Source organism: Phytophthora cinnamomi (assembly GCF_018691715.1).
Source record: "Phytophthora cinnamomi strain GKB4 chromosome Unknown Contig92, whole genome shotgun sequence".
Classification (NCBI taxonomy): Eukaryota; Oomycota; class Peronosporomycetes; order Peronosporales; family Peronosporaceae; genus Phytophthora; species Phytophthora cinnamomi.
In genome coordinates, this window is record NW_027151025.1 from 1,623,189 (window position 1) to 1,650,530 (window position 27,342).

General features: G+C 53.0%; 12 protein-coding genes across 12 annotated transcripts; 8 read left to right on the forward strand and 4 right to left on the reverse strand.

Moving 5' to 3' along the window:
* Positions 1-60: 60 nt before the first annotated feature.
* Positions 61-782, forward strand: IUM83_02996 (THO complex subunit 5 B; the record flags this gene model as incomplete). Its single annotated transcript, XM_067926964.1, has 4 exons — positions 61-109; positions 182-423; positions 500-710; positions 766-782. The coding sequence occupies 4 exons, from the start codon at positions 61-63 to the stop codon at positions 780-782; spliced, it is 519 nt and encodes a 172-aa protein (XP_067784429.1).
* A 284-nt stretch (positions 783-1,066) lies between these two features.
* On the forward strand, positions 1,067-1,578 carry IUM83_02997 (THO complex subunit 5 B; the record flags this gene model as incomplete). The annotated part of the gene is made up of 2 exons (XM_067926965.1): positions 1,067-1,305; positions 1,374-1,578. The coding sequence occupies 2 exons, from the start codon at positions 1,067-1,069 to the stop codon at positions 1,576-1,578; spliced, it is 444 nt and encodes a 147-aa protein (XP_067784430.1).
* A 536-nt stretch (positions 1,579-2,114) lies between these two features.
* IUM83_02998 (glucan endo-1) lies at positions 2,115-3,425 on the forward strand (the record flags this gene model as incomplete). The annotated part of the gene is made up of 1 exon (XM_067926966.1): positions 2,115-3,425. One exon carries the CDS (start codon positions 2,115-2,117, stop codon positions 3,423-3,425), a length of 1,311 nt encoding a protein of 436 aa, XP_067784269.1.
* A 738-nt stretch (positions 3,426-4,163) lies between these two features.
* Positions 4,164-8,205, forward strand: IUM83_02999 (uncharacterized protein; the record flags this gene model as incomplete). The annotated part of the gene is made up of 3 exons (XM_067926967.1): positions 4,164-4,810; positions 7,916-8,085; positions 8,162-8,205. The coding sequence occupies 3 exons, from the start codon at positions 4,164-4,166 to the stop codon at positions 8,203-8,205; spliced, it is 861 nt and encodes a 286-aa protein (XP_067784436.1).
* Positions 8,206-8,610: 405 nt separating this feature from the next.
* IUM83_03000 (papain-like cysteine protease C1) lies at positions 8,611-10,077 on the forward strand (the record flags this gene model as incomplete). The annotated part of the gene is made up of 1 exon (XM_067926968.1): positions 8,611-10,077. One exon carries the CDS (start codon positions 8,611-8,613, stop codon positions 10,075-10,077), a length of 1,467 nt encoding a protein of 488 aa, XP_067784425.1.
* An 88-nt stretch (positions 10,078-10,165) lies between these two features.
* On the reverse strand, positions 10,166-11,821 carry IUM83_03001 (Sorting nexin; the record flags this gene model as incomplete). Its single annotated transcript, XM_067926969.1, has 1 exon — positions 10,166-11,821. The coding sequence occupies one exon, from the start codon at positions 11,819-11,821 to the stop codon at positions 10,166-10,168; it is 1,656 nt and encodes a 551-aa protein (XP_067784424.1).
* Positions 11,822-12,095: 274 nt separating this feature from the next.
* IUM83_03002 (Inositol polyphosphate 5-phosphatase) lies at positions 12,096-13,966 on the forward strand (the record flags this gene model as incomplete). The annotated part of the gene is made up of 3 exons (XM_067926970.1): positions 12,096-12,919; positions 12,992-13,827; positions 13,893-13,966. The coding sequence occupies 3 exons, from the start codon at positions 12,096-12,098 to the stop codon at positions 13,964-13,966; spliced, it is 1,734 nt and encodes a 577-aa protein (XP_067784423.1).
* A 1,055-nt stretch (positions 13,967-15,021) lies between these two features.
* On the reverse strand, positions 15,022-17,268 carry IUM83_03003 (protein hid1; the record flags this gene model as incomplete). Its single annotated transcript, XM_067926971.1, has 1 exon — positions 15,022-17,268. The coding sequence occupies one exon, from the start codon at positions 17,266-17,268 to the stop codon at positions 15,022-15,024; it is 2,247 nt and encodes a 748-aa protein (XP_067784207.1).
* A 294-nt stretch (positions 17,269-17,562) lies between these two features.
* Positions 17,563-18,716, forward strand: IUM83_03004 (phosphatidylinositol transfer protein beta isoform; the record flags this gene model as incomplete). Its single annotated transcript, XM_067926972.1, has 5 exons — positions 17,563-17,831; positions 17,916-18,113; positions 18,184-18,244; positions 18,335-18,457; positions 18,543-18,716. The coding sequence occupies 5 exons, from the start codon at positions 17,563-17,565 to the stop codon at positions 18,714-18,716; spliced, it is 825 nt and encodes a 274-aa protein (XP_067784426.1).
* Positions 18,717-24,059: 5,343 nt separating this feature from the next.
* On the forward strand, positions 24,060-25,895 carry IUM83_03005 (Metal Ion (Mn2 -iron) Transporter (Nramp) Family; the record flags this gene model as incomplete). Its single annotated transcript, XM_067926973.1, has 1 exon — positions 24,060-25,895. One exon carries the CDS (start codon positions 24,060-24,062, stop codon positions 25,893-25,895), a length of 1,836 nt encoding a protein of 611 aa, XP_067784437.1.
* On the reverse strand, positions 24,575-24,856 carry IUM83_03006 (uncharacterized protein; the record flags this gene model as incomplete). The annotated part of the gene is made up of 1 exon (XM_067926974.1): positions 24,575-24,856. The coding sequence occupies one exon, from the start codon at positions 24,854-24,856 to the stop codon at positions 24,575-24,577; it is 282 nt and encodes a 93-aa protein (XP_067784336.1).
* A 100-nt stretch (positions 25,896-25,995) lies between the features above and the next one.
* Positions 25,996-26,512, reverse strand: IUM83_03007 (uncharacterized protein; the record flags this gene model as incomplete). Its single annotated transcript, XM_067926975.1, has 3 exons — positions 25,996-26,050; positions 26,114-26,203; positions 26,280-26,512. 3 exons carry the CDS (start codon positions 26,510-26,512, stop codon positions 25,996-25,998), a joined length of 378 nt encoding a protein of 125 aa, XP_067784252.1.
* Positions 26,513-27,342: the final 830 nt, after the last annotated feature.

Genomic DNA, 27,342 nt, shown 5'->3' on the forward strand with positions numbered 1-27,342 from the left:
GTAAAACCCTGTTTGTTTGTTAGTGAGGGAGAGGAGACAGTCTCCGCTTGGTAGTCTGCGATGTCTGTGCCACCAAGCCCCGAAACCGCTAACCGGGCTCCCAACACAGGTAGGGAGAGAGGCTATAGCCAAGCGGCTGCAACTTCCCAGCACTAACTGTAGTGCTGATGCGTTTCCCCAGAATGTTCGGTACATCTAACGATTGGCGGCGGTAGTGCGAACTCGTCCAGCGCAGCGCAACACGTGTCCGACGACTTTGCGGAATTTCAGGACGTGGATTTACTGTCGGAGCTGCTCCTGGCGGAAGAAGATGACATCGAGCTGCCGACGTTGCCGCTGAAACGAAGTCGAGGTGCTGAGAGCAAAGCCAGAAGAAGAGAGCAGCAAGCCATAAGCGCTCGTCGGCGACGTCAGTGCAAAAAGGTTTGAAGCTTGAAACACTGCGTGGCGGGAGGGAGCGGCTTATGCTAACACAGCTATGCTATTTCGTGCCATTCAGATTGAGATGGACACGCTACGCGAAGAACAGCGCTACCTAAGCGAGTTTCTCGAGTCTTTGCTGGACAAACACAAGGGTGTTTGCTCTGGATTTTTCCAGTTGACTTGGAAAGAAGCAGCAAAGGCGGAACTCCTCAAGCTTAAAGAAGCCGAAGTGATAAACGACAAGATTCGGCAGGAAATCTATCGACACAACTGGCTTGTGCGGAGCTGTAAGTCGGTGATTCCAAGCACAATGCCATACCACGCTGATTTAAATATGCACAGCTTCCTTCATACGGTGACGGACCTCCCAAATGATCTTCAAGCGCGCGCTCGGTACTTCGATGTGGTTTGTACAGACGCCAAATTGGATCTAGCCAAGGAAATCCTTCTCTATGAGACAAAGAGCACTCGCCCGTTCACCACTCCGAGCTTTTCGTGGGAGACCCTGAATCTGGGCACCTCGGGGTTTGGCATCACTTCGGTTGCGGTATATGCACTTGACACAGCAAACACTTGCGAAATATTTCAAGCTGCTGGGAGCGCCATCGTGAACTGTGGCGTTATTTGGCCGAGCTACTCGCTGATGGGCTCTTCGGTCCAGCAATTGGAGCTGCTGTCGACAAAATTCAAAATCCGTTACAATGTGAGCGAACATCGCTTCCAGAGTGGAACATCAGGGGAACAGGTTTTCCTTGAAAGCCGAGATATTTCTTATGGTCGGGCGAGTGGCATAGACAACGTTTTGCTTTGGGATTGCGTGGACGAAGACGCGTCGTACCCCCTCAAGAAGACGACTGCCGTGACGCGCAGCACCGTCGGAGCGTAAGTGTTTTTTTCTCTCTTCAATCTCGTTCACTGTTGAATCCCTGACACGATATAATGGCTGGTAGGCTTTTGGTAAGAGCCGAAAGATGCGACGATGGTATCGACCGCGTGATTTGTCGGTACATTTGCACCAAGATCCATCGAATGCATTCCGCGGAATTGTCACCGGACATCAAACGATTTTCGCACTCCAGCCAGCTCGGTGCAAAAGTCGCAGATTCGATGGTGTACGAGGCAGTCAAAGGTATAGCATCGTTGAGCACACTCTAGACATAGCAGAATACATGTAAAGCGACACTACAGTACAAATGACGGATATACTATAAATGTTTGCAATACATGTGTACCAAATTCCGTTCTCCGGATTTGATTCTGGATACAGTACCTGTCGACACAAGAGTTCAAACGAAGAGCTAGATGTTATACCAACGTACGTATGTATTATGCTTGTTTATTCTCGTTTCATCGTCGAGTCACTCGTAATATGGCGTCTTCGTCATCATTATCGAAAGATCATTTGTTAGCGTGACACAAGCTTCACGCAATACTGTATGCTATGCGGCGTACCATATACATATATAGGTACAGTACGGTACGCATAGGCACAACAAGGCGATCTGGTAGGCAGCAGAGCGTTACTGCCCTGAATACATGTGTCCCTGTAGTTGGCAAGCAGTGCTGGGAAAGAAGCGTTCTTGAAGCACACTTCCTGCCATTCGTTGTTTCCTTGGCTCACTTTCAATTTTCCCGGGTTCTTCACACGCGATCCGACAAGCGCCTCAACAACTGCAGACCTGCCACGCATAATGAGACCCTTCTTCCTCGCACTCATCACCTTCGTGGTGCTTGTGCTCTCCAATGTCGCCGAGGCTCTCAACGTCAAGTTCCCTGGAGTCAACTATATCCCCCGCAAGGGTCCGGACTGGGACCCTGATAGCACCAAGTGCAAGTCAGCGTCCGAGATGCAAAAAGATTTGTACGCGCTCAAGGCCGTCACGGACAAGGTTCGTATTTACTCTCTGATCGATTGCAACCAGGCTGAGATCATCCTCCCGGCCGCCAAGAAGGCGGGTCTTCAAGTTGACCTTGGCATCTGGACGACGTTCAACCACTCCACACTGGAGAAGGAGAAGACCAAGCTGGCTGGGCTCATTAACTCAGGACTGTACGACGACAATGTAGTCGGCTTCGACGTTGCCATCTACATGTACGAAATTTTCGAAGCCGACACGGCCGTCAGCTACATGAAGGAAATCCGCGACTACATCCGTAGCCGCGGTAAGAACACCCCGATCTCCCTTGCTGACACCAGCGACGTCTACACGGATAACCCCCAGCTTGTGGATGCGGCGGACTACGTCTCCGTGAGCTACTCCTCTTTCAACTATGGCGACGACGTGAGCGAGAGCGTCGCTAACACTTTGAGCGACCTCAAGGACGTGCGTGTACTCGCCGCCAAGAAGGGCAAGAAGTTTGTTTTATCCGAGACGGGGTGGAGCTCGGGCGGCTCGCACCCCAAACTTAGCGTGGCATCCCCCGCCACCCAAGCCAAGTACTTCTCGGACTTGTTCCACGTCGCTCGCTCGCACAACTTCGACTTCTACTGGTACTTCGCTTTCGACACGGATTTCCGCTCGGAAATCCAGAACGACTTTGGTGTGTTCTATGTGAATGGCACGCTCAAGAGTAACTTCCAGCACCTGACCATCCGCCAAATGGACCCTCGCGCCATTCGTAACGTTGGATCGAAGCGCCTTTTGTCCGAGAACGGCGGTAACGTGTCCACGTCGATCAAGTCCAGCGACTGGCTCGTGCAAGAGCAGCAGGTCTGGTTCTTCGACTCGGCCACTCAGCAGGTGCGCTCCAAGAGCAGCGACCGTTGCCTGGACGCGTACCAGGGCTGGGATGGTGGCATCGTTCACGTCTACCGGTGCATGGATAACGAAGCCAACCAGAAGTGGACGTTTGAGAGTGCGACCGGAAAACTCAAGCACGTGAAGCACCGCGGCTTCTGCCTCGATACGGACCCAGCCCAAAACAACAAGGTGCAACTGTACGGATGCTCGCCGAACAACCCGAACCAGCAGTGGAATGTGATCAACCCTGTCAATGTTTAAACGAGGCCGGTGTAAGGTTAATCCTGCGTTCGCGTTTGCACGATTCAATTCAATCAACCCAAATAGACTTGCAAGGAACTATTGCTACCGTGATGTCCTTTACCGTGCAGTACGTGATATTCATTTCATGATGTTGCGTCAAAAAAGTTTTCGTACCAAAATTGAGTTACGCAATAACTTCTAGTAACTCAATTTTGGTACGAAAACTTGTTGATGCTGTTGGTATTCGTACACATCTATATGTAGTCGCTTCGGAACGGATCTTTTGCTGGTCTGGTGTCGGGTATGTGTATTTGGCTGGTTTGCCCACCCAAGTAAATAGTTGGCGAATAGGCATAAAATGATGATGCGATAGCGAAGAAAACTTGAAGTGAAAATAGGGACGAATCTCCCAGTTCTTTAAGTTGCGTCAAGCTTGTTCCATCGAAACATACACTAGGAAAACATCAATTGAGATGATCGCAGCATATTGGAAACCAGACTATTGTAAAACCGCTACTGAAAACACAGCTTCTTCCTAAACGATTGAGGTCAAATATAGTAACTACTCAAGGGAAGCTAGTAGGCGCCATCTAGTACATATTCTTCGATCGTTCCTGGTTACGCGCATACCTACTTTCTATCATCATGGGAAAGTTTCGGGACGGTATTCGGCGTCTGTGGCATGCCTGGGAAGCTGTCCAAGTCGAGACTCAAGGGCGCTATTCTGTCGAGCGCATCGGCCGATTAAACTCCTACATGAAGACCGCATCTGGACTTCGTGTGGCAACGATATGCACATTCGCATTACTCCCGTGCCTCATCCTAGCAATCGTGGTCGAGGCCGTCCCGCTGGCACCACCTGAAGACGGAGTGCGAGCGAACTGGGTCTTCCTCATACGCTTCGGCTTCGTGACCGGTCTCATGGTTGGCTCCATGGTCTTCCAAATGGGCAAGAACGTTCCTGCACTCGTAGTGAAGACCCGTCATGTGCTTACCATAGCTATCCTGACGGCACTGGCAGCCGTGGCCACCCTCTATGCGGTGGCGTCGGCGACGACCTTCCCGGTGCCGTTCTCCATGCTGCTCGCGTCGCCCCCTTCTGTTGTCGTATACGGCATTTGCTTCGCGGTTATCTGGGGAGCTCAATTCAAAGCGGACCCGGTCATACAAAAGGAGATGGAGCAGCAGACGGCCGTGCTGAACTGCCAGATATCCCTCACGCTGATCTACCCCATGTACATCTACGGCTTCACATCGTTCACGGGTGTCTATCAGACGATATTTGTCATCGTTCTACCGATCATCAAGCTGGTCGCCAAGAATTGGGTTAGTCGCGCGCTTACGGGTCACAACGACTTAAAACCGGAGGCCGTGATTTTCAATGTGGAAGTGTTTAATGCCTTGTACATTTCGAACGCACTTCAAATTGCGTCGACGCAAGCGTCGACTATCACCATAATGATTGTTGATGTACTGCACTTATGGATATCGATTTATGACGTCATGGACATTCTTAAAGATGTAAAAGTACTTATGGCAAAGATTCCGATAGATCACCCCCACGCAAAGGATAACTTCGTGCAGATGTCAATGCACTTGCTGGATATCGAGACACGACACATGAGTAGAACGTTTAGCCATTTTGCAGACGCTTCAAAACCAGATTGGCGAGCACAGGTTGAAGAGTGGGTAAATTCCAAAGCACGAGCCACCCCGCGCAATATTATTCCCATATCCGAACTACCGGAAGATGACCCCGATGAGCAACTTCCCAGCCAATCGAGAAAACCATTACGTGGGACCCGAATTTTCCCTATTAGACCACCTCCTCTTATTACCGGGTGGCTAGACAAGAAAAATCCGGCGGCTACGATAGGGCTTGGTTCCTTTGTAGACCTCGAATCAATCTTTACTAGAGATGAACGTGCTACCTTCATTCGGGAGAGCGCTCGAGTATTGTTCATCACTGAGTATCTCGTGCTGGTCGAGTACATCGAAGTAGTGCTACCGGTTGTTTACTGTAAGTACCCGTAGTTTCGCTTTTAAAACAATTTACCAACGCATCTAACGGATACTTACCACCACAGGTGTGCACCATGCGATCGTTTACAACTTACACAATCGTGTGTACTACCCTGCACTTGATATTTTGTCACCGTCAGAGTTCTCGTCGACCATCTCCCACGTTTTGATTTATAGCTTGCTGGAGTTTGCCTCGTTGATCGTGTCGATTGCTATTCTGAAGCGCATGCTTGGGTTCTCGTCCTTGCGCCAACTAGCATTTATACTGGAGAACCAAGCGGGAATCATACAGGGCAAGCTGCTTATTCTGCTGATATACGTCATGCAAATCTCCTTGGTGCACATAGGTAAGTGTCTACGAAGATATGTTGTCGCCAAGCCGTCGCAATTCTAACAAAACGGCCAATGGGTTTTAACGCTCCAGGCGCTGATTTCAGCTTCAAGTTTCCTTGGCTACACGCTCCTCACCCAAGTGAATGAGACGTTTGTATCTTGCTTTGACCTACTTCGAAGTATAAAGCTTCGCAGCAAAAGAAAACGCCACACACACAGACGCTTGAGTTTTCTATCATAGCAACGCGTCTTGTGTTTGCACACAAGACTTGTTCGGGTGGTCCGATCATAATATAATACTTTAAGTATACAATTATTATTATTATTATGTGCTTTGGATGCAGCATTATCAGATGAACGTTCGATCTATTCAACCTATGTACGCATTATGACTTGCGTTAATATATAGCCAGGTGTTATTATTGGGGCACATTCCATTCTTGTCCATATATCAGCGCTCATCTCCACACACAAGAGGTATTATTTTTGGTTGCTACGTCCCAAGGTCCTCGCGTTCACTATTGCTGACGCTGTCAATGCGGAATTTATATCGTGCTTCGATGATAAAGCGACTTCAGAAAACTCGTCAGCGCCTCTGGGCTGCGTGGATGTCAATCCAAGTCGAGCTTCAAGGACGATATTCTGTGGAGCGACTTCAGCAACTTGAAGCCTATTCGAAAAGCCTGGGTAGTGTGAAACTCGCAGCCATTATGTTGCTAACTCCACTACCGAGTCTTGTCATCAGCCTGTTGAAGGAGCTGCCACCTTTGAGCCCTATAGAGGCTGGTACCTTTGGCAACAAAACATTTTTCGTCCGCTCGTGGTTAGTGGTCGCCTTCATAAACGGGAACATCTTGGTCCAAATGGGCCAAAGTGCACCACGGCTCAAACTCACTACTCTCCAAGTTGTGGTCTTAGCCTTATTTGCTGCGGGAATGGCCGTGGCTTTCATTTTTCTGTTGTGCGCATTGACTGTCTTCCCGCTGCCGTTTGGACTGCTCGTGGTATCACCGCCAGATGTCATCATGCTCTGTGTCTGCTTTGTGTACATTTCCGGATCAAGATGGCGAGGGAACTCAGCCCTGTGGAACGATGTCAAGCGGCAATTGTCAGTCTTTTATTGCCAAGTTGCTCTTACCTTCATCTACCCGATCTACATCTACGGATTCGTGTCTCTAACGGGAATTCATCAAGCGATGTTTGTCTTGATTTTGCCGATCATTCAGATAATCGCCAAGAATTGGGTCAGTCGCCAACTCACGGACAACGCTCTCAAACCGGAAAGCGTTATCTTCATTGTTGAGGTTTTCAATGCGCTGTATGTGTCGAACGCTCTTCACAATTCTTCTTCCTGGAAGACAACAGCTATGATTATGACCATCGATTTCGTTCATTTCTGGCTGTCCATGCTGGATGTGGTGGAGATTTTGGACGAAGTAAAAGCTCTCATGGCTAAAATTCCTCGCGACCATCAGTTCGCGAAGGAGAATTTTGTCCACGTAGCAATGCGTCTCATCGAGATAGAATCCATGCTGAAGGTTTCGATCAAAACCAACTCTACAGGTGCATCGAAGGTATCGTGGGTTGCTCAGATGGAGGCATGGGTGAGCTCTAAAAGCGTACTGAGCAAAGAATCATCATCACGTAGAGATGCAAGTCTGGCAATAAAGATAAAAGGTGGTCGCTATCCTGGAAAACGACTAATGACATCTGCTAGAGCGCGACTTTTCCCTGTCCGTCCACCGCTCCGTCGTCAATGGCTAAAAGCAAAATCGCGTGTCAGCCCTGGAGTCACGGAAAACGATTTGAGCACCGTGGCGAACCCTACCTCGTCTCTTGGACTGGAAACCATATTTTCACGGAAAGAGCGCGTTCTGTTCGTTCGTAAAAGTGCACGAGTTCTTTTCATCACCGAGTACATTGTGCTAATTGAGTACGCCGAAGTCGTCCTGCCAATCACCTACTGTAAGGAAGTCATCGAATCAAACTAAGTCATCTATTTGTTAACGGTGCTTACAAATCCTCATTCTCCTACTGATAGGTCTTCACGAGGCGATACTATTCCACATGCACAACCGCGCCTATTACCCGGCGCTCGCGGAGATGTCCGCTGCAGGCCTTCTTTCTAACGTCGTGAACGTACTGATGTACAGCTCACTCGAGTTTCTCTCGTTGGTCATGGCCCTCATTGTGCTGAAGCGCACGGCAGGATTCTCGACACTGCGACAACTCGCGTTCGTTCTGGAGACGCAAGCGTCAATGGTGCAGTCCAAGCTCACCACGCTGTTTGTGTACGTGATGCAAGTGCCGCTAGTGCATCTCGGTACGTACAAAGTACACAGCTCTCCCAACGAAAGCCTCTTTATCTACCCTGCCTTATACTGACTGCGTGACTCTAGGCGGTGACTTCAGCTTCAAATTCGCGTGGATCCACCGAGACTGAAGTTGAAGTTGTAGCCATCACTGCTATGTCCCCTGTTCAAACGAATCAATAACGGTTTTTTCGTCTTCAACGGGTCTGTATCTGAACGATTGCTCCATATCATCCCCACCATACTAAACCCAAGTCAAGTATCCACCAAAGTATCCGAAACGGCTGAGTTCATGCAGGCCACAGCCCCGCCGGACTCGCCGCAGCTCCCCGAAGGCTTGACACTGCTGCTCGGGCTCTCCATCGCGCTGAGCCCCCCGTTTGTGCTGTGCCTCGACTGCCTCGCGTCTGCCCGAGCCTCTCATCGCGCCACCCCGCGCTCTTAACCGTCCAGAACTCGCTGCAAACGACCAAAATATGCGCGTTTTGAAGCTTTTCGTGCTCGTTTGCGGCTTATATGACGCTGCAGCCGCCCCCATGCACGCGGTGGAGCAGTTCGAGCTGCGGCTGTACCGCTCACAGACGCGCACCCAGCGGCGCGCGCTGCTGGGGCCCACCAGAGCCTCAGATGAGACGAGGGCCGAAGCCCTCGCCAACACGGCGCGGGTGGTGGACGAGACCAATGCCGAGCACGACGCGGGCAAGAAGTCATACTTTATGGGCTACAACGAGCTCAGCGACCTGACGGACGAGCAGTACAGGGCCTTCCTGACGTCCAGGCCGGACAGAGACTCGCCCAGGAGGAAGCAGACAAAGAAGAAGCCGACGAGAAGCAGCCCAGGCATCAAGAGGGGCAAACAGGTTACCATCAGCTTCAATTTAGACGCTGGATCAAGTGAAGATGACGATGAGGAGGATGATATTGAGGTGCCGACATCGCTGGACTGGACGACGAAAGACGGAGGGAAGTACATGACGCCGATCAAGAACCAGGGAACGTGCGGTAGCTGCTGGGCCTTTGCAGGAGTGTCGGTGGTCGAATCGAGGTACGCTATTGAGAACGACGTCCAGGCGACGGCACTGAGTGTTGAACAGGTTTTGAGCTGCTCAGCGTCGTTGGATCATATCCGAAGTAAATTCCCCGACAACATGACAAGCTCGTCGGAGGGGTGCTCAGGCGGAATGCCGTTCCTCACGTACTCATACCTGAATTTATCCAAGCCCAATGGACTGTCGTGTGGGAGTGTGATTCCTTACGTTATGGCGACAAATGAGACTGATCCGGCGTGTCCCTCGGAGCTTACCGCCGAGGTGGCTGTGGGGTGGGAGACGGGTGTATCGGACTATGAGGTGGTCGCTCCGAGTGAGAAAGCGCTGCTACGAGCAGTGACACGAGGACCTGTTACAGCTAACATCGATGCGACTGGAGACGGGTTTCGGCATTACGCAGGCGGGATCTACGATGCTCAAGACTGCCTCAGTGATGGAGATGAAATAAACCACGCTGTGGTGGTCGTGGGCTTTGGCGAGACTGACGCTGGTGAGAAATTTTGGATTATCCGGAATACGTGGGGCACCATGTGGGGTGAGGACGGCTTCATGCGCATTGCTCGTGGTGGCAACGTCAGCGACTATGGCCCGTGCAACCTGTACCTGTACGCGGATTATCCGGTGAACCTCACGGTCGGCTCCAACGCGACTAGCGGTGAACCCTCGTGCGCTTTGCCTCCGTCAAAGTTTGAATCCCTTTCAGCCATGAAGCTGATTAGCCTCTCGGGCAACCAGATTATTTTGCTAGTGCTTTGCACCGTCTTCAGTGTTGCAGCTGGTATAGCCCTGTATCATGGAACGGAATTCATCCAAAACCGCAAGGAGGCTGCTGGCGAGCTGCGTTACCAGGACAGCTACGCTCGCTGGATATTGCCGTCACGCGAACAAATTGCCGCGGCGCTCGCCCATCGCAATACTCAACGTCAGCAACGCACCAATGCCGCAGCACAATAGACCGGAGCGTTCATTTTCCTGCTTACATTAAAATATAGTCAACGATGCCAACATAATATTGGCCACCAGCACCCAACGCTGAGAATCCCTATAGAGAAACATCGGGATTGGAGTCTTCCATCGGTCGGGAATCGTAGGGCGATCGCTGATACGGGTCTTGCCCAACGTCGTCGTTTGCCATTAGCGTCAGATCCGACAGACTATCCGCCAAGTCTCCGTTCGATGGAATGTAGTCCTCCTGTATCATTGGCCCAAGCGATGTGGCCGCAGCCTCGTGCTCGTGGAAAGCACCGTTGGTAGCAGCTTCTGAAATGGGACTCATCGAAGCCAGCGGAGACCCGCCGTTCTCCACGTGAATCATCGCAAGCTTCGGGATGACCTGCTGCCACTCGTCCTCCACCTTCTTGCTGTACTCGATCTGCATCTGAATGTAATCCAGGATAATGTGCTTGAAGTCTGCGAGCTTCTCCCGCTTGAACCGCTCCACCTCGCGCAGCACTCTCTCCGTGACAATATCGTCCTCCAGTTTCGCCTCCTCCATGTGCTGCTGGGCCGTGCGCATTTCGCTCTCCGCGAGCTGCACCTTCTCCTCCGACGAGCCTCCCCGAGCGTGTTTGAGCAGCTTGCCCAGCGCCGCTTCCTTCGCTTCAACGTCAGCCACCGCCGCGCCATAGGCACACCTGACCTCGTTCCGCTTCTGCAGCGCCGCCTTCACCGCCCCCACGAGGCGAATGTAGTCAAAGATGGGCTCTTCAAAATGCAGTGCCTCCCGCTCGGCATGCTCCGCCGCCAAGATCGAGAGCTGGTCGGAGCAGTGTCCGATGTGACTCAGCCCTTCCTGCAGCGACGGGTTCTCCTCGGACTTGCCGAGCAGCGTGAAGGACACGCCGAACTCGAAGAGTCCGTCAGCGATCTCCCTGGCGCGCTTCGTGAGTCCGTGCGCGTGCTTGTGCAGCCCCGTCATGATGGGCTCGAGGCCTTCGATGTACGCCATCATGTCCTCCACCTCCAGGTCCGCGGGCGTCTTGGGCAGGTTCGTGGTGGGCGTGATGAGCGTGGACGAGATGGTGCTCACTGTGTCGTCCAGCCACTGGAACAGCACGCCGCGCTGCGCGTTGGGCGCGGCGTGGCGCGGGTCCCTGCGGAAGGCGGCGAGCTGGTCCTCGCTGGCCTCCAGGAAGGTCGTGAGGTGCTCGCTGTGCTGCAGCTCCGGGTGCAGGCAGCAGCGCTGCAGGAAGAGCTGCAGCGCGCGGCGGCGGCTCTCGACGAACTCGGGCGAGAAGCGCCCCACCAGCAGCTTCTCCGGCAGCGGGGGCACCACCACGCCCGGGTACACGGCCGACAGGTGGGCGTGCAGCCACACGAAGTCGCTGTAGCGGCGCACGACCGAGAAGGCGCTCTTGGAGAACTGCGGCCGCGTGGTGGCCGTGCTGAGCTTGTACGAGATGTAGGCGTTCATGCCCTCGCCCTGCTTCACGGGCTCGCTCACGGCCACCTGGATGGAGGGCTGTGCGGCGGGAGAGGAGGCGGAGAAGGACGCCAGGGACGCCGCGTACTGCTGGCCGTCCGAGGCGGGGAGCAGCGGCGTCAGGTCGTCCAGGCCGTGCGCGTTCCCTGCGCTGTTGTTGCTGTTGCTGTTGCTGTTGCTGCTGTTGCCCGCGGGAGGCAGCGCCGCCGACTCCTCCATGATGCGGTTCGTGTAGTCCACGTTCACCCACTTGCCGTTGCGGCCCTCCATCGCCATGCAACAAGGAGACACACGAGCGAGCGAGCACCTTCCTCCTCTTTCGGGGTTACGCTTGGATTCTTCTTCTGCGGTCTGAGAACGTAACCCCACGTACAGTATACTATCCGTTACAACGCACACATGATTTATAATCTTCTCATCCAATCACATGCACGCAGACTAAATACCGGTATCTTCGTGTAACGGTCGCGTGACGACAGACAGCCTACTCGCACAGTCTCCGCAGCCAAGAGGCGCAGCGCAACGGACCGAGCGCTTCCTCCCTGTCCTCATGGCCGCGCGCGCGCTGCCGACCGCCGCCGCGGTGCTGCCGTCTTCCGCTGCGGTCGCCCCACGCAGCAGCTGCGAGCCGGAGTCGTCGTCCGCGTCCTCGTCCGCCTCGTGCCAGGCCGCCAACGGCAAGTACTACAACCCCGTGGTGATGGACATCATCCGCGAGGACTGGATCCAGCAGCAGCTGCAGCAGCGCCAGGCCGCGTACACCGAGCTGCGCCCCACGCGCGTCGTCACCGGCACGTGGAACGTCAACGCCAAGAAGCCGCTGGCGCCCGCGGAGGCCGCCAAGATCGTGCACTGGCTGCAGCCACAGACCCACGCTCAAGCTCTCGAGCCGCCCGACCTCGTGGCGCTCGGCTTCCAGGAGATCGTGGACCTCAACGCCGTCAACGTCGTGGTCAACAGCGCGCTCACGGTGCAGCGCAGCTCGGCGTGGGAGGAGGCGGTGCTCATGGCGCTGAACTGGCACATCGGACCCAGCTCCGGAGGTGAAGGCCCCGCCGTGCAGTACAAGGTGGTGCTGGAGAAGCACCTGGTGGGGATCCTGCTGCTGGTGTTCGTGCGCTTGGATCACTGGGACCATGTGAAGGAGATCAAGGGGGCGACTGCAGGCGTGGGCATCATGGGCGTCATGGGCAACAAAGGCGGAGCCGCCGTCAGGCTCAAGTTCTACAGCAGCACGCTCTGCTTCGTGTGCGCACATTTGGCTGCACACAGGGAGAACGTGGCCGGGCGGAACGCGGACTATCTTAATATTTTGAGCAAGGTCCAGTTCGGAGACAGCGCAGAGGACGGAGCTGCACCGATCCAGGATATCAGGTGAGTTGGGATGTGGGGTTAGCGGGTGGTGTGGAGCTGATTGAGATTTTGTTCTTCTTGTTGTGTGGATAGCGGCAGGTTCTGGACGGGGGAACCGTCGATCCTAAACCACGACTTCGTCTTCTGGATTGGCGATCTGAATTACCGGATCCAGGATACCCTGTCCACGGAAGAAGTTTTCCGGTTGGCGGAAAGCGGCAGATCGCTGGATAAGCTGGTGCAGCATGACCAGCTTACCATTGAGCGGCAACGCGGAAATGTGCTGAAAGGGTTCCAGGAAGGCCCACTGTCCTTCCCACCGACGTACAAGTTCCAGGCTGGAACGTCGGAGTATGAGAAGCGCCCCGAAAAAAAGCTGCGTGCTCCTGCCTGGTGCGATCGCGTGCTTTGGAGGGCGAAGAGCCCGAGCGATGTGAAGCTTCGGAGCTACAATTCTGTTTCTGCCTTGGATCTGTCCGATCATAAACCGGTGCATGCACTATTTGACATTCAAGTGAAATATCAGGTGGAGTCCAAGAAGAACGAAGTGATCCGTGAGATCATGTTGCAACTGGACAAATGGGAGAACGAAAACATGCCAAAAGTTCGACTGCTTCAGGAAGACGGTTCAACGGCGAGTAGTGGTGTCATTGCATTCTCGCAACTGAAGTTTAACGTTGAGCAGAGCAAGAAGGTGGTCATCGAAAACACTGGACTAGTTGTAGCGCACTTCCGTTTCATCCCAAAACTTGAGGATGTCACAGTATGCAAGTCGTGGCTAAATGTTGCACCAATGTTTGGCATGATCCCGCCAAGGGATAAGATGGAGATTCGCATCACAGCACTCGTTGATGAAAGCGTCGCCCATGGTCTCACCAGCGGTGAGGAGACGCTGGATGACACTATGATCTTACGAGTTGAGAACGGGCGTGATTACTTTCTGGTGGTGTCCGGGCAGTATGCAAATTCTTGTTTCGGGAGTTCACTTGAGCAGCTGGTGTCGTGTTCGGAGCCGATCCGACAGGCCAAGTTTACGGCGGCGCGGTCTCCGGCAGCATCCGTGTTTAGTGTTTGGGTCGGCGGGGCAACAGGCGTAGACGCGAACTCGCTTATTTCTCCGCAGACACCAAACCCACCGCCAACTCCAACAACAGCGAGTGACTCACAAAAAGTTCCTAAGGAACTCTGGCGCATGGTAAACGACATCTACGAGAACTATATGCAGGAAAAGAACCTCTTCGTCGAAGCAGGCAGCAAAGCAGAGATTGTCCAGCTACGAGAAGCATTGGACACAGGAATAGCGCTTCCCCCTCACAGCGGATACTCTACGGCAGAACTACTTGTACGCTGGCTGCAAGCTTTGCGGCAAAGCGTTGTGCCAGACGAAGCCCTGGCAACTGCAATCGCAAGTACAAATGGCAACATGGCACAAGGGTGTCGAGCACTGCTGGATGCGTTGCCGCCAGTGCGGTACAACGTGGTCGTCTACTTGGTATCCTTTTTGCGAGAAGTGCTCAAGCACAGCGCCACCAACAAGCTCACGCCCGAAAAGCTAGCGTTTGTCTTTGGTCGATGCCTCGTGTCACCGTGCAGGGTTAACTTTGGCAAAGATTTGGCTCGCACAAGTGTTGGACGCGTGCTGGCGCTAGACGAGCACAGCTCGCCTGCATCTACAGCCTCGACATTGTCAAGTGTCAGCTCCAACCAATCGAACGTGTTGGTTCCTGAAGAGCGCATACGCCGGAATGCGCACGAATTCGAGGTCGCACAAGCGAACGCAGCTCAACGAGCTGAGAAGATGGAAAAGTTCCTTCTTCACCTCCTGTCCGTGCCCACGCCGTGACGGAGAAAAATGTATGATTGCTGGTGCCCAGCATTTTCCTCAAATGAATGACGCGGGCACGATCCTGCAGACTACAAGTACAGACAGCTAGGGCCGTCCCGACAAGCTCGAGTTGTAACATTACCCGTCCCTAAGCTGCACGGAAGCATACATGTATCCACTCTTGAAATATCTAATTCGCTGTTTGATTAACGCAATGTTTTTCTGGCCTGCCCACTTCGATCGCGGATCGGCATAGTGGCTTTCTTGACTAGATCTTTCGTATGAAGTACTTGCCGGCTTATAGAACGCTAATGGTGAACAGAGTAATTGCACCACCGTCAAAGAGAGGTAGGACCTGGTTGCGCAGGAAGATGACGCCCCACGTGAAGGTGGTAAACCACAGGTGCGTGAACTGGTTGATCTGGTACTTCCTGATCACGATCGGGTGCGGCACGGGCAAAAGACCCACCATCGTGGTCGTGCGGAGGAAGTACAACATGGCGTCCTCGTCCAAACTGCCGCCGGCCTTCTTGCAGGCGTCCTCCAGTTGCGGAATGAGATGCTGGAGCAGGCGAAGGCTTGTGGTCAACGGGAGTTTCTTCTTCCAGGCAGACAGCCACTCGACCGTAGGGACGAATTCGCCTTCCGTAGTCTGCTCCTGCTGCTTTCCTTCCTCTGCACCTTCGCCTTCCTTGCTAGCGGGCTTCTTTTCGGACGTCGCAGCTCGGATAGGTGGAAGTTGCAGGTCGTTGAGCAGGTAGAAGACGTTTTTGTTCTGGATCATGGCGTACACAACCTGCTGATTGCCCTCGTACTGGTACTGAATGATGTTGTCGAAGGTCTCAAGCAGGAAGAATACCAGGTGGTGGTTAGCTTCGTTGTCGAACAGGTACCGCGGCTGCGCGAAGAGCTTGAAAAGGCGAAGCAGACGAACGCTGGAGACCATGTTGAGCTTCTTGCAATACGGTGAGATGTTGCAAATGATCGTAAGGAAGCAGTTGTACACCGAGTTGAGCTTCTCGTAGCCACTCACGATGATCTTGTGCAGGCAAACGATCAGCAGGTCCGCGTGGTTGCCCGAAAACGGAGGCAGGTCGAGTGGGAGGTGGTTGTTGAAGGGCTTGTTCAAGTTGACTCCGAAGTCGCGCTCACCGCTCAGCAGCAGCAGGATGAACGTACAAATGTGGATCATGCCCACCTTGGCCGGCTCCTGTCGGCCCTCATACATGAGGAAGAGCAGTGGGACCACAAGCTGGTTCACATCCGCCTTCTTCAGCACATAGTGCAAGAACTCAGTGTTTTCGTCCAGCATCTTCCACAACAGGACGAGCAGCTCCTGGTGGCACTTGATCTGCTTGATGGAGTTCGGCAACAGCGTGCTCATCGATTGATGGTAGTTGTTCAGCAGGCGCGATAGCCCCGTGAAGATGAGCTGGAAGTCCTCCGGTCTCTGCAGCGACGACAGCAAGTTGCGGTACACGTTCGACACGCCGTCGAAAATCGGGTTCGGGGCCCTCGACGTCACCGACGACGAGCGCCGCTTGGCCGCGGGCGTGGAGCTGCCCGGCTGCGGCTTGGACGTCGCGGCCATATTGGTCTCCGTGGTCTGGCCGAAGTCCAGCAGCACCAGCAGCACCTGCAGTGACTGATCCACCAGCAGTTCGCGGTCGTCCGAGACGATGGACCCGGCGTAGGGCACGCCCCAGCCGACTGGATCGTACGACACGACAATGTTCAGCAGCGAGTAGAACAGCGTGGGGGCGAAGGGGCAGTCCGTGGCGGTGGCCACCTCCAGGAACCTGTCCTTCCAGTTGCTGCAGGTCTCGGCCGTCTGGTACAGGATGCTCGAGAAGCACGTGAGCAGCAGCGCCAGCACCTCCTTGCGGTTCTTGTCGTAGTTGGACGAGTTGACGACGCTGGCGTCCGGGTAGCCCACGCCCGAGTGCCACAGCAGCGACGGGAAGACCAGCGAGCCGCTGGTGGTGCTCTGGCCGCTGCGCGAGGCGCTGCGCCGCTCCTCTCCGTAGCCCTTGTAGGCGTGGATGGAGACGGTGAACTCGGGCAGGAAGAGCAGCCCCATGATGGCGTGCAGCATCTGCTTGGCCAGCGGCTCGGCGGTGGGCGCCGCGGCCTCGTCCTCGTCGTCGTCCTTGGTCTCGTCCTCGTCTGCGTCCTGCTTGGGGCCGTCGACGCTCCAGAAGAGCTCCTCGACGAACTCGTCGCCGCCCTCCTCGAGGATGAAGGGCACGAGGCGCGTGAGCACGCGCACGCAGTTGAGCGCCTGCTGGTAGTACTTGGGCACGGGCGTGTCCACGATCTGCACGATCTGCGAGACGGCCTGGCGCAGCATCGTGGCCAGGTTCTCGGGCTGCTGGTGGCGCAGCATGCGCACGTCGTCGGGCTGGATGAGCGTGAAGATCTCCTCGGCCACCGTGGGGATGCGCCAGAGCTTGTCCCAGAACTCCAGGTTCTTGCTGCTGATCACCTCGTTGTTCAGCTTGTACACGCTCTCGCGGAACTTGCTCTTGCTGTCGCTGTTGCCCATGGCTGCTCTGCACTATTAGTCGCTCTTAGTGTCCCCGTTAGCGTCCTGAACTGACTATGACCTAGAAATTTATAATTTGAACTCGTCCGACGTGGCAGCTCTTGAAGCATCACACAGAAAACGACAAGCGGCTCCGTTTATTTCCGATTTTATTTTATATTGAACTATGACGTATGCCAGGTGAAGGCTAGAGGATGGGTCGTTGTACCAAGCACCCATTTGCCGTTACGTCAGTTTGAATCGCGATTTTTCTCCCGGCGTTCAAATTTGTATCAGGACTGCGACAGTATTAGGATGGTGCTGATCCACGAGTTCCGCGTGCCGCTGCACATGACGGTGGAGGAGTTCCAGGTGGCGCAGCTGTACATGGTGGTGAACGCCAGCGAGAAGCTCACGGGCGACGGCGAGGGCGTGGAGATCCTGGTGAACGAGCCCTACGACAACACGGACGGCCACCTGGGCGTGTCCAGCCTCTCCGGCTGGGTCATCCCGCGCAACAAGGGCCAGTACACGCGCAAGCACTACTACTGCAAGTCCAAGATCCCGGGCTTCGTCTCCGCCTTGTGAGTGCGGTGTCCTGCCAGCCCCTTATTAGGAGAAGAGGCGACTGACTTTTGATGTGTCATTCGTTGGCTGTGCTTCCGTAGCTGCCCCGAAGACAGCATGGTGCTGATCGAGGAGGCGTGGAACTCGTACCCGCACTGCGTGACCGTCATCGTCAACGGTTACCTGGCCAAGCACAAGTTCTACATCTCCATCGAGTCGCTGCACAAGGCCGACCGCGGAGACGCGGAGAACGCGCTCGGCATGAGCAACAACGAGCTGAGCCAGCGCAAGGTCGAGGTGTACGTCCAGTAGATGCAGCACTGGTGCGGTGCATTACTTGGAGGGGATCTAATGTGTGGTTGTGGGCAGCCTGGACATTGCGGAGAAGATGGCCAAGCAGACGCTCAAAGAGGACTGCGACCCGGCCACGGTTCGAGACACTGCTTTGTGCGGAGCTGGTGCAGATATCTGCGTGGTTGTTGACGAGTTTTTTTTTTTCTTGTTGTGTGGGTTGGTGCAGTACAAGTCGGTGAAGACGTCGCGTGGCCCGCTGGCCCGGGGCTGGGTTAAGACTGTGGATCCGATCATGACCTGCTACAAGGTGGTGCGCATCAACTTCGACTACTGGGGTGTGCAGGGCAAGGTATGGTATAGATGACTTGTATTTTCGTAGGTCTGTATGCGTACTCATATATTGTTGGCGCGGTTTGCCTGTGCTCGGCTTGTAGGCGGAGAAGATCATTCGCGACCAGCAGAGGCAGCTGTTCCACAACACGCTCCGTCAGGCGCAGTGCCAGACGGACGAGTGGTTCGGCCTCACCATGGAGGACATTCGGCGTCTAGAGGCTGAGGTGGTGGCCAAGCTCGAGGCCAAGCGCCTCACCAACTCCGCCAACCAATAGAAGAGGAGGGTTGGGACCCATACAACGTCGGCGATATAGTCTAGCGACAGCTATCAGGCATAGCAGTTTTGCTGTTTGAGGATAGGCGCGACTTCCTGCTCTCGTTCATACACGTGTGCTTCGCATTGAATTAGCTTTTGCTTTCAATTGGTTCGCTATCTCGATAGAGGCTCCGTCGGTCTCGGTTAGTCGGCATGCGCCCAAGCAAACTTCAAGGAGAGATCAGAGCCGAAGTACACCAACGAGAACGACATCAGATACCCGAACAAGACCACCATCTTGGTTTGAACGTTGCTCGCTTGTTTTTCCAGCACGAACGATAGTTGAGTTGATGAGGAGAAACCAATTTGCGTATAATGTGATGATCAGAGACAGCAACTCCAGCGCGCCGTAGCCTAAGACGTTCAAGATTAAGGATATCATCTCATCCTGGCCAATGGCTTTGTTGAGCATGTTAAACGGGATAACTCGGTACAAGCATGCACAAATAGCAATGGATCCATGTTTGTCAGTTTTTCATTAGGTTAGCAGTTGCGCATACATGTATTAATACATGTCCTTCAGTACTCAAGTACTTTACTTCAGTAGTAGTAGATCTTACAGTAAACAATTGGAAGCATCACTCCACGTATTCCACCAGAACAGTGTATTCCAAAATGAAGAGGAGTCAAGCACTCTTAGAAACGAAAAGAGCCTGCTCCGATTTAGTGAAAAACCAGGAAATCCGTTCAGGGTTCGAACCACATCCGGGGAGCTGAGTGCTGAGAAATGCACACAATTTATTTCCGGAAAACCTAGTTGGTATACGTACATACCATGCTCTGGCACATTGGCTTTTTATGAATATGCAGTGCATCAATGTGGTTGAGTCATACCTATATTTAACTTGCCTTTTCTGGGTGCACTGCATTATTATTAGTCTTTTGTTAAAGATAGGTACAGCAATATTAATGAGTAAATTCTGACAAGTCTTCACACAAGCAAGAGGATCGTCGACAACTAATTCATGAGCATCTTCACGGGTCCAGCGTCGCTGAAAATCATAGCCAAGAACTTGCATCCTCATGGCTGCTATTCTATCCAGAGACTACGCCGATTGCAGACTTTCACGGAAAGGGGTACGCTTTGGCAACTGCTGGCCGTGTGCATTCTCACGGCAATGCCCTGTATTGCACTGGCTGCGTTGATAGAATCTGTCCCTCTTGCGCCGCCAGAAGCAGGACCATACAAGAACTTCGCCTTTTGGATTCGAGGGTGGATCGTCGCGTTCTTTGTGGACTATTCAGCATTGGTACAAATGGGCCAAAGTTTGTCCCGGCTGAAGATGGAGCATCAATACATCGTAACGATTGCCCTGGTGGGAAGCATTTTCTCATTTATCACCGTGTTCGCAGTGGCTGTTTGGGTAGCCTTCCCGGTCCCGTTCAGCATGCTTGTAGCCTCTCCCCCCAGTACTGTTGTCGTTTTGGTGGGATTCAACTATGCATGGGGCCGTCGCTGGAGTGCCGATGCAGGACTGCGCCGCGATCTCACAAGATATATGATGGTATTCGTGTGGCAAGTCATGCTAACCTTCATTTACCCCCTGTACATTTTCGGGTTCACATCACTGACTGGCGTTAGTCAGACGCTATTTGTCATACTACTGCCTACGATTAAAGCTGTCGGAGAAAATTGGATCAGTTACACGCTTGGAGAAGAAAACGATATCAAGCCGGAGGTCATCATCTTCAACGTGGAAGTCTTTAACGCGCTCTATGTTTCCTGTGCTGTGCAGAATTCCACTTCGCCTTCAACTACGGTAGTGCTCATGGTCGTGGATGTGCTTCACTTTTGGTTTTGTATGACTGGGACAATGGAGGTTGCAAGTCAGGTAAAAAAACTCATGGCAAAAATCCCTCCCGATCATCCTCTGTTCAATGCAAATTTCGTGGAGTTAGCATTGCAACTACTGGAAATTGAGGATCGCGCTGACTCAAGCAGCCGAACACGCAGCCACGACAACCAAAAAAAATTAAGCATGGTGCTGCATAAGCCTACAACAAGCTCAAAACGTTTGATAAAAATTGATGAATTCGAAATTCCAACACAGGCGGTGGTCAACCATGGGAATCCGTACGGCAGTCAATTTTTCAAGAAAATAATGCCTACTACGCAAATTTATCCAATACCACCTGATGCAAGCAGCACTGAGAGCGTTCGTCCAGGTCCCGAAATGGACTTGAAACTTGCTGGCCCTCACCAAGGATTGGAAATCATCTTCACCCGCAAGGAACGAGCTGCATTTATTAACACAACAGCGCGCGTGCTATTTATTGCGGAATACCTGATACTTGTGGAATATACGGAAGCCATGCTCCCCATGGTATACGGTATGTAGGTTGTGCAACTTGTCTTCAGGGAATGCAGAGGTAATGCGAGCTGACTAAAGCATTTTTTATGTATATGCTACATATGCAGCGCTGTACTTGTTGATAGCATTCTACTTGCCCAACAGGAATTACATTCAGACTTTCGACGGACTCTCAGACGAGCAGTTTTATACACACATCGGTTATGTCCTGACTTACAGCATACTGGAACTGGTTTCGCTGGTCATAGCAATAGCGGTGCTGAAGCGCACGTTGGGAATATCATCTCTTCACCAGCTTGCCTTCGTGTTGAAAACCCAGGCAAGTATGATTCAATCCAAACTAATGCTCTGGTTCGTGTACGTCATGCAAGTTCCGCTTGTGCACGTTGGTACGTATTGGCTTTATGCGGATTTTCTAGATGGTGGCTGTACTAAGCCGTTTTTGATGGGAAAGGTACTGATTTCAGCTTCAAGTTCAAGTGGGTCCATGCGAATCACTGACAGCGTCACTGCCAGTCCAACACCACAGCAGTATCAACATTACCAGCGGCTATGCTGAGCGGCCATGTGAAAAAGTCTAAAGTGTGACTAAGGTTCATTCCGGACTGCATACACTTCCGGTACGGAATGAAGATTAAACGGGCACGCGATAATCGTGTCTTGGTTGGAGAGCTATACCGGTTCTACAGCAGAGTGAATCTTTCGCTCCCTGAAGTGCTCGCGGGGGCTGGATTAATTTCGTCTCGAGTAAGACCGAAAAGTGCTAGTAGGTGACGAGTGTGAGTGGGGAGATGAATGACTACCGGGTGACAGTAGTGAGTCGATCAATTGGAAATCCTACCCCCAACAATACTTTGATTTGGTGTCGGATGTCGTAGGGCTAGTTTTTATTCTTATGCGGTTATCGCCGATTGCACCCAGAGCGAGCTCTTGCATCAACCCCGCTGACCGGGCCCACTGGGTACCCAGCGGCTACGGCTGTCGTAGGGCTATGTGACTTCGTAGTTGGTGCTGCAAAGTGTTCAACAGTGCCTATAATGGAGCTATCAGGTTATTTTTTGGTTGAAGGCGTCATAGCTAAAAAGCGGTTGTTATCATCCTGATATCGTAGTGCGTTATACTGAGTAATTTGCCAGTTGCTTGGACGGCCCGAGTTGTCGAAAGATGGCGATCGAGCAGATGGCAAATTGGCTCCAAGATAGCCACAGTCGCGTCTGGGCCGCATGAATCTCTGTGCAAAGTGAGCTCTAAGGGTTGTATTCCGTTGACAGAATAGTGCTGGATGGTCGGGTCACTTACTCTGCAAATGGGTCAAATGGCACCCCGCCATGAAATGAAGATTCGACATGCGGCTGTTATGTGCCTGTTGGCTGGAATCGTGATCGCTTTAACGTCTTTCGGAATCGGTGTAGTGTTCGCTTTCCCGGTGCCATTTGTTATGTTAATTGCCTCGCCACCTTGCGTTGGGGGTAATGATCGCGTGCTATGCGTATTTCTGGGGATCACGATGGGGGTCTGATCCCTTGTCGAGGACGGAGGTCAAACTACAAATGTCGGTATCAGACTGCTAGCTATCGCTTACATGTACATGTATCTATCCTGCCTGGATCTACGGGTTTATTTCGCTCATTTATACTTGCACTACCCATTATCAAGTTACTAGCCAAGAATTGGATAAGTCGAGTTCTCGAAAAGCGCAATGGCGAGAAACCGGAAGAGGTCATCTTCAGTGCTGAGATTTTCAATTCGCTCTACGCCGCAAATGCACTTCAAAACGCCTCGTCATGGGGTGTGACTGTTATCATCATACTAATGGACTTGATGCATTTCTGGATATCTATGCTCGACGTTGTGAGATACTCAATGAAGTGGAAAGTCTTATGGGCAAGATTCTAAGAGACCACCCTGCAGCAACTGAGAATTTTGTGGAAGCGGCAACGCGTCTGTTGGATATAGAGACAAATTCGACGACAAGACAAAACTGGGTCAATACTGGTAGAAAATCAAGCTGCTAGGCTCTGGCTGTGCAACGACAACCAATTCGTGCAACACACATAGGACTTGCCTCCAACTTCCAGGACTCATTGAGAGTTTATCGGAAGGTGGCTCCTATAAGTTCACCGGTCACTGATATTTTCGTGGAGCACCGGAAAGTTGTCACCACTTGTTTGAACTTGCCAACCGATATAATGCTGTGGCGGGTGTTGGGGCGTCCGTGAAGCTCGAGGCCATTTTCTCACGCAAGGAACGGGCGTGTTTTATCAACAAAACGGCTCGCTTATTGTTTGTTTTGGAATACATCATGCTTATTGAGTACGTCGAGGTGGTGCTCCCCATGGTCTATCTATAGTAAGCTCCTGAAGTGTGAAGTTTGTGTTGGCTTTATGCAGATATTCGCGTTTGTTTATGTTGTTTTTTCCGTCCGATATATATGTATGGTACAGGTCTGCATCGAGTGAGTTTGTTTCATCTGCACAACCGCGCATACTATCCGTCGCTGGCCAATATTTCAAGCGCGAAGCTACTGACGAGTACCCTAAGTATACTTGGCTATGGGATACTGGAGTTCTTGTCGCTGTACTTGATGGAAGTGTCGTTGGTGCATCTCGGCTCCGACCTGAGCCTCAAGTTTGCCTGGATAAAATCTCACCATAGGGCTTTAAACCACTACCGGGTAGTCTGTATCGATCGATAAATGCAATAACCGGGTAGTCTGTATCGATCGATAAATGCACAAGTCTGACGTTGGACACTGCAGTCGCTGAGCCAGGCCAGTTGAAGTGTTTGACGTACCCAACCAATAGCATCTCCCTCCTCCGTCCCATTGGCCAACGACACGCTATATTCCACAGCTAACCACCCAGTCTGTGTTATATCACTATATAGAATCTACGAACTATTCAATTCCACCATTCCGTCCCACCCATATCACTATTAAGAAAAACCGTCAGCTTCAACTGCTGACCATCCTCACACTCGGATCTGCCGTCATGCTGACCTCCGACACCTCGGCGCTGCTCGCCCCTGCGCCTCCCCCGGCTGCTCTCGATGCACCCACCACATCCCCAAGACGCCGGCGCTTCAGCTGGTCTGTGTTCTGGTCCTACACGGGCCCTGGGTGGCTCATGAGCATGGCCTACCTGGACCCGGGGAACCTCGAGGCGGACCTGCAGAGCGGCGCCTACACGCGCTACCAGCTGCTCTACGTGGTTCTACTCAGCACGTCCTTGGGAGGGCTCTACCAGGTGCTGGCCGCCCGCCTGGGGGTCACCACCGGCCGCCACTTGGCCCAGTTATGCCGCTCCGAGTACCCCGCAGCCGTCACTTTGGGCCTCTGGGTCATGACGGAGCTGGCCATCATCGGCTCCGACATCCAGGAGGTGCTGGGCTCGGCCGTGGCCTTCCAGCTGCTGTTCGGGCTGCCGCTGTGGCTCGGCTGCCTGCTCACGGGGCTCGACACCTTCACCTTCTTGGCGCTGCACCGCGCCGGCGCCCAGGGCGGCCGCTACCTCGAGCTCTTCTTCCTGCTGCTCATCGCCACCATGTGCGTGTGCTTCTTCGCCGACTTCAGCATGAGCGACCCGGACGGGCTCGAGATCGCCAGGGGCGTGGTGGAGCCCAGGCTGGACAAGCAGAACACCATGCAGGCTGTGGGCATGCTGGGCGCCATCATCATGCCGCACAACATCTTCCTGCACTCGGCGCTCGTGCAGGAGCGGCAGGTCGACACCCGGTCGACTAGGAAAGTCAGGGAGGCCAACTTGTACTTCAGCCTCGAGGCGGCCATGGCGCTGTTCGTGAGCTTCTTGATCAACGGCGCCGTCGTCTGCGCCTTCGCCAGCAGCTTTTTCAGCACGCAGTGCTACGAGCTGAGCAGCAACCCCATCTCCAGCTTGTACGGACGGGATATCCAGACGGCGTGTATTCCAGCCAAGGCGGCGCTGAGCTCGGGGAGTGCCATTTACGACGCGTTTTCGGGAGATGTGTGCGTGTTTGGAGGTGGTGAGGGCGTGTTTGGTGGGAACATGACGGCAGAGATCATGGATACGGTGCGGAAATGCACACCGTGCTACGTAGATGGACGTGGGGATAGTGTCGCTGCGATGGCGATTGGCTCTGCACCGACGGCTGGTTATTGCCAGGAAATCGGCCTCGCGGAAGCTGGAGAGGCTGTGCGAGAGGCTTTAGGAGGATATGCCAAGGTGGTTTGGGCCATTGGGCTACTCGCTTCGGGTCAAGCGTCTACGATGACGGGAACTTACGCTGGTCAGTTTGTCATGGAAGGCTTTTTGGACATCCGGATTGCAGCGTGGAAGCGTGTGGCGCTGACACGGGGGGTGGCGTTAGTGCCAGCAGTGATCGTAGCGCTTATCAGCCAGCACAGACAGTTCCAGAGCGATCGCTTTAACGAACTTCTCAACGTGTTGCAGAGCGTTCAGCTGCCATTTGCGCTGCTACCCTTGCTCGCGTTTACTACCAGTAAGCGACTAATGGGTCCGCTCTTCGTAAACACTCGGTGGGTTGCAGCGCTGCTAGTCGTGGGCACGGCACTGCTCTGCAGTGTCAACTACACACTCGTGTACGATATTGTGCTCAAGAATCTCCCGGATAAACTGTCTCCAGTAGCGTGGGTCGGTCTAGTCATCATTGCTGGGCTCTACGTCGCGCTGCTCTTGTACCTGCTTCTCATCTACCCGTCCGAAACTTCAGTTGCAGACTACGCAGTGATACCATCCGAGCTAGATACGCCACCTCCCTCTGTCGGTGACCGAAAACGTACTGGAAGTGCTGAGGAGCCGCTGCTTGAGAACGAGGTAGTCGTGTGAAGAATGAACTGAAGGTGCATTGATCATGTTGAGTAAAAGTGATGTGAATATGGCGAAATGATCATCGTTTTGGAGCGGGTGTGTGCGCTCCTGTTAACCTCTAGTCTCGATCACGGACGAGAGCTAATCCTCGAGCTCGCAGCTCTTGCTCCCATCTGTAGTCATTACACAAGTTATTCAAAGCACTAGAAACCCACCATCACAAATCCTTGACGTACTTCTGGTAGCAGGTGTCGTAGTACTTTTGCAGTCGAGCCTGTCGTATCGCCAACACTTCTTTGTTCAGCAGCTCCCGCTCTTCATCAAGTCTACGCATAACCATTGAACGGCGGGCGAAACATTAGATTCGTACTGCGTCAGCACAAAACACAAAAACTCACGTGCCTTTTGTTTTGCTGGATACGAGCACCACTGCCCGTTTGTCGGTTCTGCTTTTCTTCCCAAACTGCGCGGTTCGCGTTCGTTTCATTGAAATGAGCGTATTTCCTCGCCTGGTGGAGCTCCTCTTCACGCGCGATGAATCGCTCAACGTTCAGCCCCGACTGCTTCTTCACTCCTGCTGCTCGATCGGCAGGTCGAGAAGGAATTCCAGCGGGAAGATCGCGGCTTACCGGCATGATTTCGGTGGCGACTCACTTTAACAAGACGTTTGAGGAGAAGTCGGCTGCAATAAATAGTTGAGGGGTTTCATAGAATTTGAATGAAGCGAATTCCTATTCCTACCGCTTTTAGTGTCAATGGTATCTGCATGATATGCACTATGTGTCCAGTTGAATTTAAATGTAAAATCTGTTCCTGCTCAAATTGTGAGGGTTAGAGAGCAACGCTCACCACTGTAGATTAACTACTTCGTACCGACGTGCTCGAGAGGAACTTGCATGACGTATACGAACCACAACATCAACTTGGACTGGATCATTGTCGCCTGTGTCTCCAAAATAAACCCAAGCTGGTGCACAGACGAAAATCTTAAAGTACGCTTGAGCACCATCATCGCTAGGATCAATGATACCAGCTCTAGCATGCTGTAGGCCAATACTGAGCCGACATTCGCGAAAAGTTCCTGCGTTGAGAGGTTGACGAATGACTGGTTGTAAATCCCATTTGGCAAGTGGAATGCTATCACCGAGTACAACGCTATGATTCAGAAGCAGAAGAAGGCGCGTCAATTGATGGACAAGTTACACACGTTCGCAATATTTACAGGAATACATACATACCGTAGACCACGGGGAGCACAGCTTCCGTATACTCAACGTGCACGAGGTACTCCGTAATGTATAACACTCGAGTAGTCGTACTTATGAACTCTGCACGCTCCTGCCGCGAGAAAATCGCTTCAAGCCGCTGAAAAGACCTGTTGGATTTCAATTCAGCTGCCGGTCCTAAACTGATGGTGCCCGCTTTTGATATGCGTTGCTGTAGAAGACTTGTCGGGAATATTTTG